Source organism: Morchella importuna, assembly GCF_003444635.1.
Source record: "Morchella importuna strain M04M26 chromosome Unknown Morimp01GS015, whole genome shotgun sequence".
NCBI classification, from domain to species: domain Eukaryota; kingdom Fungi; phylum Ascomycota; class Pezizomycetes; order Pezizales; family Morchellaceae; genus Morchella; species Morchella importuna.
This window is the reverse complement of record NW_025763412.1, coordinates 972,702-980,746: the sequence shown is the minus strand read 5'-3', so window position 1 is coordinate 980,746 and position 8,045 is coordinate 972,702. Positions and strand designations below refer to the sequence as shown.

At 51.7% G+C, this 8,045-nt stretch overlaps 1 protein-coding gene across 1 annotated transcript; it reads right to left on the bottom strand.

The window, feature by feature from the left end:
- Positions 1-2,118: 2,118 nt before the first annotated feature.
- On the bottom strand, positions 2,119-5,232 carry LAJ45_05688 (uncharacterized protein; the record flags this gene model as incomplete). The annotated part of the gene is made up of 6 exons (XM_046115257.1): positions 2,119-2,887; positions 2,954-3,896; positions 4,030-4,613; positions 4,703-4,806; positions 4,929-4,982; positions 5,161-5,232. The coding sequence occupies 6 exons, from the start codon at positions 5,230-5,232 to the stop codon at positions 2,119-2,121; spliced, it is 2,526 nt and encodes an 841-aa protein (XP_045971779.1).
- Positions 5,233-8,045: the final 2,813 nt, after the last annotated feature.

The window sequence follows — 8,045 nt, the reverse complement described above, 5'->3', positions numbered from 1 at the left end:
AATTATTCCTGTTTTTCTTTTCTTTCCTTTTCTTTTTTTTCTCTTTTTACCGACAATTCTTGCACAAACCCACAACCTGTTTTCTATTTTGATATTATAAGGGGGTTGTCAAAATTTCGATTTAATATTCAGATTAGCATATGGATATGACTCGAGGTAATCCGAGATAGATCTCCTCTGTGTCAAAGGGTACGTAATTCGATACAACTCTCCCTCTTCTCGAGGTGCCGGAATTCCCATGTCCGTTGCGAAACCGGCGTCAGTATGTAGTCTCGTGTTTTCCCTATCCTGTTAACTAGTCGTGGTTTTTGATGCCCTAGTACCCTCATGTACCACAGATACCTCAATTCAGAAATAAACCAAGTCCAGTAGAAAGCCCTTGCTCGATAGAAAAACCGAGTGATATTGCTACAATCAAACAAATCGCGTATATCACTTCTGACCGTGATAGAGAAAAAAGTAAACCAACCCGTAACATGATCGTAGTACCATCTTCCATAATTTAAGCTCAATTCCCCAACCATCCCAGTGCACCCTTGATTCGAATGGTGTGTTCGGTCACAGCCTATCACTCGACAAAACTCTTCCGACTCAAAACGCGAATGTCACGATCAGAGATTACGCCCCCAACTGAGCAAGATCTCCGAGCAAAACATACGCCTCTGGAGGAGGAACGTCGCTGGCCAGGGCTACTCGAGGCAGTTCAAGCTGTTGGTTGGCCCGTGGTGAAAGCCTTGCCCATCGATCGGGATATCAAAACGGAGAAATCCGCCCTAGAACGGCCTGGGCACAGCTAGGGGTGGTTAATTCTCTAGATATATCTCTGAGCCTGGGTTGTGTCCATGAGAGTGGGGGATGAAGCGCAGCTGGAGAAACGGGGTCATCAGAGATCACTCGTTATCCACATCTATGTACCACGTTAGAAGGTTTTCACCAAAGAGAAACCGATATGTAAATACCTGATGGTGGTTGGAAATTAAGGGTTGAAGAAAAGGATGGAGTGGGGGAAGGCGGGGAGAGATGGCCGGTGGGACGGGAGGATTGTAATTTATAGCCACCAAGAGTTACCCGACGAACACCGGTTGGGTGGGTGGCTCATAGTATTGTGCCCAGCCCAGACTGTGCCTACAAATAGCTACACAATAAGGAGCGAGCGAGTGAGAATCAATGATAAAAGTTTGCTTTATATTACTAACCAGAGGTCCTGCCGTTTGTTACCAACCGGAGTCATTTTGTCTTTAGAAGTACTTTCCCGGGCAGAGTAAACTGAACAAGTTTTACTGAAGGGTTGTTCGGGCATATTCTAGGTACACCCTAATTAACGTTGTATGTAGGGAGCCTATGTGTAGGATTGGGCCCTAGGCCAATCATCACCTGCGAAATTTCTTTTCGTCCTGACTTTTTATATATTAGGAGATATATACGACCTTTATCTAACCGATGACTCCCACTTATCTCCAGTCATATATCTCCACAGTCTCGTTACATAGCATCTCTTATATAGTTGTGAAAACAGCAAGATATGTAACTGTGATCACAACAATTAATGAATTAAGACAAAAAAAATAATAATAACTGTGATCACGGAGGATCACTCGTGTTTGACATTCCCATTTTCTGGACTACAGTATCTATAGCTAGCTACATATGAAACATACATTGATGTATTCATCAACCATCAACCAGGCTACATGTACTTCACGGTCTTGCTCTATCTTCAACACACCTACACCAACGCCTGCACCCGGCCGGAGTACACAACAAGCCCTCAGACTATACTACTTCACATCGATATCATATCATTACAATAATAAAATTATCATTTATCCATCCCCACCAATATCCAATATCCACCGCAAGCAAAAGCAAAAAGAATAAGAATAAGAATAAGAGAAGAGCGTTCACATTCCTAATGTAACCCAGCATTAAAGCGCACTACAAAAAATATCTACAGAACCAACCACAACACAAGTTAGCTGCCAGCGCCCCCTCAACCCATTAAATCCCCCTTCCCCCTTCCCCCGCCCCCTCCCCAAGTCCCTCCCCAAATCCAAAAAAATCCAAAAAAAAGATATCTATCAAAACTAGAGTAGAGTAGAGGAGTAGTAGCAGTCCTATCTAAACACCACCCGCCGACCCCTCCCAACTAAACCAATCAAACTCCAGCGGCCCCCTCATCGCCGCCTGCTCCATCTGCATCTGGAAGCCCTCCGGCTCCTCCATCAGCGCCGTCAAGTCCATATCAAACACCGGCGCCTCATCAACCCCCATATCCATCGGCATGTGCCCATCCGGCACCCCCGCCCCGGGCCACTTCAAAAAGCTCGCCGGATGCAGATCCACCTCCCCCGCAGGCGCCCACCCCGCCGGCGGCGTCGGCGCCGCCGTGCCCGACGCAGTAGTCGACGCATCACCACCACCACCAGTGCCAGCAGACGCAGCAAGCGTCTCAGGTGTAAACACCTGCTCCACCTGGTCCCGTGGAAACGCAGTGGTGCCCCAGAACCCCTTCCCATACCCCCTCACGAAGACCTTGTGCCCGTCGCTGGCCCCCTCCTGCAACCACCCATCCTCCGGCGTGATCCCGCCGGTCTCCTCTCCGTCGCTGCCCGCGTCGCGCCGCCGCCGCTTACCGCCGTGCTCCCCACCCCGCTGCTGCTCAATCTTGCCGTAGTTCTTCAGGAACGTCCCCGCCACATGGGTGAACGCCGATGCAATCTGCAGCAGCTTCGCCGCGCCCTCGTTCTTCTCCTTCATCCTGCCCAGATAGCTCACGAGGCCCTTCATGAGCTGGAAATCCACCTCTTTCGACGTCGGCGCCGACGGGTTCCTGATGATGGCCGAGAAGAGGACGAAGAAGGCTGTGAACGGGTAGTACTGGAACAACCTATTGTTGGCCCGCCCGGCAGCCGTCAGACAAGGAAGCAGAAGCCGCAGAGAGGGGACAACAGACCACATGATCATCCCGCTGTTGGCGATATCAAAGCTGCTCTCCACAACCTCGTTAATGATGACGATACTCTCTCGCGCGCTCTCCAGACACACGCGCTCACTCGCGGCCCCGGGGCGCGCAGTGCGGTGCACTAGTGTCAAGCTGCAGAGATAGCTGAACCGCAGCTCGAGACGCGAGAACACGTCGAGTGGCTTGTCCGAGGCGCCGGTCTCGGGCGTGAAGAAGATGGCCTTCTTTTCCGCCCACCAGTTGCGCAGCTCGAGGTCGAGAGTGGCAATGTTATTGTCCCGCTCCTCGTCGGTCATGCGCGCAGCGGAGGCCGAGTACAGGCGGACGTAGATGTTGCTCTGGATCTTGGCCAGCTGGATCAGCGCGAGGAAGTTCTTAAAGTACGGGCTGGTGCCGTCGTCCTCCGGCAGCTCCGTGTCGCAATCAAAGTCCGGGAGACATGTGGAGCGCCCAAAGGTCAGCGAGAGACACTTGTCGAGCACATAGACATTCCAGAAGATGCATCGCCGCTCCTGGAGCTCCGACTTTGTGTACTGTGTGTTGCTCGGTGTGCGGCGATGAAGCCCGATCGCCTGTGAGAGCCTTGCAGCTTGCGATAGCAGCGACCAGCAGAGGCCCGGTCTCGAGATTTCAATGGCAATGACTGCGCCTGTGAGCAGTGCTTGTATATTGGCGAGTCTTGGGGCGAGGAAGACCTCGAGGTCATCGATCGCCGCCCACCCGTTCAGGAAGAAATTCCGTCCGATACCGGGCTCGACAGGCTGGCGCGAGGTCGTCCTGTTGAAGACGCCAAAGAGGAGGACGTTGTTGAAGCAGACGAGCCATGCGCGGTCTTTTGATAACTTGGGGTCGCCGGCATAGTATTTCGCCATATTCTCCAGGAAGCGGGCCTCGTCGAATATGGGGAACCAGACGTGGACTTTGCGGAAGTATTCTGTTCTCGCACCGGGCACATATCAGCTGAGATTCCTTCCTATCATCCCCTATCCATGGCATTCCTTGACCACCAGAGAGCGGTGATCAAGGGAAGATGGGCAAAAATTCTCTCCACCGATACATATCCATACCGTTCGCCAGCGCCTCTGCCTCCTCCCTCTCCGGAATCGCCATACTCGCCCCTCCCGCGCCCAGCCGTAGCTCCGCATGCCCATAATAAGGAAACCAGCTCGCCACATTCGACGATATGCTGGACAGCTTCTTGAGCGCGCCAATCGTCTCCACCTGCTCGCTGCTCTTTGCGCCCCCGGCCATTTCCTCCCCACTCGCATCCGCCTGGCCTCCCTCTCCGCTGCCTCCGCCGCCGCCGCCGCCGCCACCGCCGGCTGCAGCAGGCGACTTTTGCCGTAGCGTCTCCTCGGCGAGTGACCCAGCCTCGATCGAGATTCCGAGCATGCTCGAAGGACCGAGATACTGCATGTCGCGCCGGGGATCTGCCGGCTTCGGCAGCCGCAGGGAGTACTCGCCGGGGCGGATCCGGACAGGGTCCTTCGGGGAGCAGGCGTCCAGGCCAGGGAGGGGTGTCGGGCGGAACACGGGGGGCGTGGGCGCGGGGGTCCGGAGCGACTGGGCGGTTTCGAAAGCTGTCAGGAGACGGCTCATGGTGGACTCGATGCGGTCCAAGCGGTCGTGGACCTCTTCGAAACGTTGGGCACTGCGTTCAGGGAGGTTTCTGTTAGCTACTACTACCACCACCACCACCCGAGACCCGAGATGCCGGCCGTGAAGATGGGGGAGACGTACTTGCGGGAGGCCTCGTTATCGCGCTTCTGTCGCTCGGAGTATGTGCAGGGCGTCTTCCATGCGATGCAGTTCTGGCAGGTTGGTTTCTCGCGGCCACACCGTACCTGACGTCGTCGACCGATGCAGTTAGCACATACACACGCAACCAACCGCGGGGAATTAATTTGGGGGGTGTGTGGAGGAGAGTGATGGGGGGCGATATTGAGGGGAGGGGACAGGGACATACCTTCTTCTCGCGACACAAATCGCATGCCGGATTTCGTGCCGAGTGTCGTTCGCCCTGCTGTTTGTGAAGCACCAGCGCCTGTTAGCTACGGTCCTTCTATAGATCCCAGGTAGTTTCCCGGAGAGACGAGTGTGTCTGTCTGTCGGGGGTTTAGTAGGTAGGGTACAGCGCCGGCGATAGTACGGCGTGCTATAGATAAAGGAAGGGAGCAGCACAACGGAGAGGTCGGTACCTTTCCGGAATTCGAGTTGTTAGCGCCATCGCTATCGTCGTGATGGGAGTGTTGTGAAGTGTGGGCGCTCATAGTTATATTCAGTTTTTCTCTCTCTCTCTCTCTCTCTTTCTACTGGATATAATGGCTATGAGGGTTTGATTGTTCTTTGCTGTGTGATTATAGGTATATAGTCCAAGATCCAAAAAGATCGGGTTTGACTCGCAGTGTTATATCTCAATGACGTTGTTAGAGATCCGGGGACGGCGGGCGGGATGCGGATAAATAGACATTGGCAGATTGCCCCGAGGTGCAGCTATTGTGATGTATGTATGTATGTATGTATGTATGTATCTAAGTTGAAGTTGACTGGATGGATGGAGCCGAACCGAACGGGCGGAGAGGCCGTTGGTTGCAGAGGAAGGGATGGATGAGGAAGATCGGTCATGGGTTGGAGGGGAGGTTCACAGCTATCGTATACCCACTACTACTACTACTGTACTTACATGTACTCACTACTACTACTACTCCATTACTACATGCTCGTACTCGTTCTGCGCATGTATCGCTAGCAAGTAGAGTTAGAGTATACGGTACGGTAGATCATAGCTCTCATCATCCTCCTCCTCCTCCACAACCTGCAAAGCCTCACTCGCATTACGTACACATTCAGACATCGGGGCTGTGCTACTTTCTCGTATAGTTAATCTGTGAGCGCCGCGAAACATACGTACTCCTCACTCGCTCACTCACGATCAATCAATCCTCCCCCCTTCCTGTCATTACTGCAGCGCTCTCACTCACTTTCTCTAGATGTCTGCGTCTAATCATACTCGAACGATATGACTCCCCCAATCTACACGATTCTCGCTTAATCGCTGGATTAAGCCTGTGCAGGGGGGGGGTTTGTAATTAATAAACATTAAACAGTTGCACCTTGAAATGATCATGAGGCTTGGTACCCTCCTCCTGGTACCTCTAATTCTGCTTAATTCCACTGTTCTTCTCGTATCTAGGTAGAGCTCCCAGCGCGCGCGCAGCCCAACAAAAAAAAAAATAGCATGCAATAAACCATATCCACCAGTGTAACAAACATACGTACTCTCCCTCCTCCTCCCTTTCATTATTCCTACATCTCCACTCCTCATTCCTTCTAACCATACATAAAATACACACATACGTACGTACACCTGGAACAACATTCTGCCGAGATGACCTTAGCATTTTCGCGCAGCAAACACCTACCTACCTACCTACCTACCTGTCTCTCTCTCCACTGAAAATACGCCTTGCAAGAAGCCCAAGGTGCCGTTCCTTACATTGACGAAACATTAAAGCCTACTTACCTCCCACCTCCATTATTGGCTTCCCCGGCCAGATGCAATGTCGCACAAACAGACAAGACAAGAAAAAAACAAGCCTACCCTGGGCCCTCCGGAGCTGGCTCCGTAGGCTGGCTAGGCAGGTACGCGGGTCCGGCTGGAGCAATTAAGCTTCTGACGAACGTTGTCAGGCCTATGTATATCAAGCTTAAGGGCCAGCTAGCTATAAGCCGGGGGTCCCGTATTCGCGAAACGGCTTGGTATACATATACGATCTCAGTGCTAGTGGGGGGAAGCTTGGATTGGGGATGCATATTGGGGAATAGGAGTTATGTTGGTGCCTAGCTAGGTCTGGCTGGAGCTTATGTTATGTCATTGTTTGGTTTTGCTACGTATTAGATTGGCTGGCTGGTTAGTAGCTATGGCGATTTGTGATTGGGGAACTGTAATTGGGGAACTGTAATTGGGGAATTACAGGACTGGCATAGTTAGCTAGCTAGTAGTGAGGAGACGGAACTTAAGATTTGGTAGATCTAGAGTGCGCAGTATAGCACAGTGCAGACGTTGTGAATACATACCTAGTCCAGCTGAACGGATGGAAAGGCATGCAATGACGTGTATGGCACAGTACTGCTTCCATGCATCATCATCATCAATCGTCTCTGAAGAAATTAAACTATAGCTGTCCAGATCACTCTAGACACCTACCAACATCTAGATCTCAAGCTAGCCGTTCAACAATCATCTCATCTCATATTCGAGTACAACTCCCAACAACTAACTATAAGTATTATTACCCCTCCCCTCCAACTGCTGCGCCCAGACAAACACCTCCCTCCCTCCCCTCCAAGTACTACTAATCACATATATATATACACACGCAACGTAACGCACCGTAACGTAACGCACCATGAGTCAAAACTAAACCAAACCCCCCGATGAGGTTATTTTAAAGTTCTCACCCACCACCCGGCCGCAACGGCACCAACCACCCATCCACTCCATCCATAGTAGCTGGCCAATGCACCCGCCCATACATGCATACATTAAGCTCAGCTAGTACGTGTTTCAGAAAGCCCCGGAACGAACTTGTCCCGTAAGAAATAAATAGAACAAGGCGCACTCTTAATCTGTTTGCCGCGGTTTGTTCGGTTTGCCAGTGCGTGCTAGTCTAGCTCGGTCATGGCGTGTCACTCGGTCTTTTTTTGCGCCACACTTAAAATAAAACACACCCAAACTAGAGTGTACGCAAACTGCGACCATCCGTCCGTCTCGCCTACGAGAGGTTTAGAGTAGAGACCCGGGTTGAGTGATTGATTGATTGATTGTATTGTATTGTATCGGCATGCAGTCTAGAAAGCTGCTTTCCGGGCACTGGTTTGTGTGGCTAAATCTGTCTACATACTCCAGTTAAGTACTATACTGCACTCTACTCTACATTCCCTACCCAGGTTTGCGGGGACAGATACATATCAAGTAGTTTGTCGTATTACAAATCGCGACGGAAGGGAAAGCACGTACGAAGGGTAAAGGGTAAAAAGCTCGGGCCGGGAGGTCGGGAGGGGTGTCTGTTGCATGCAGGTC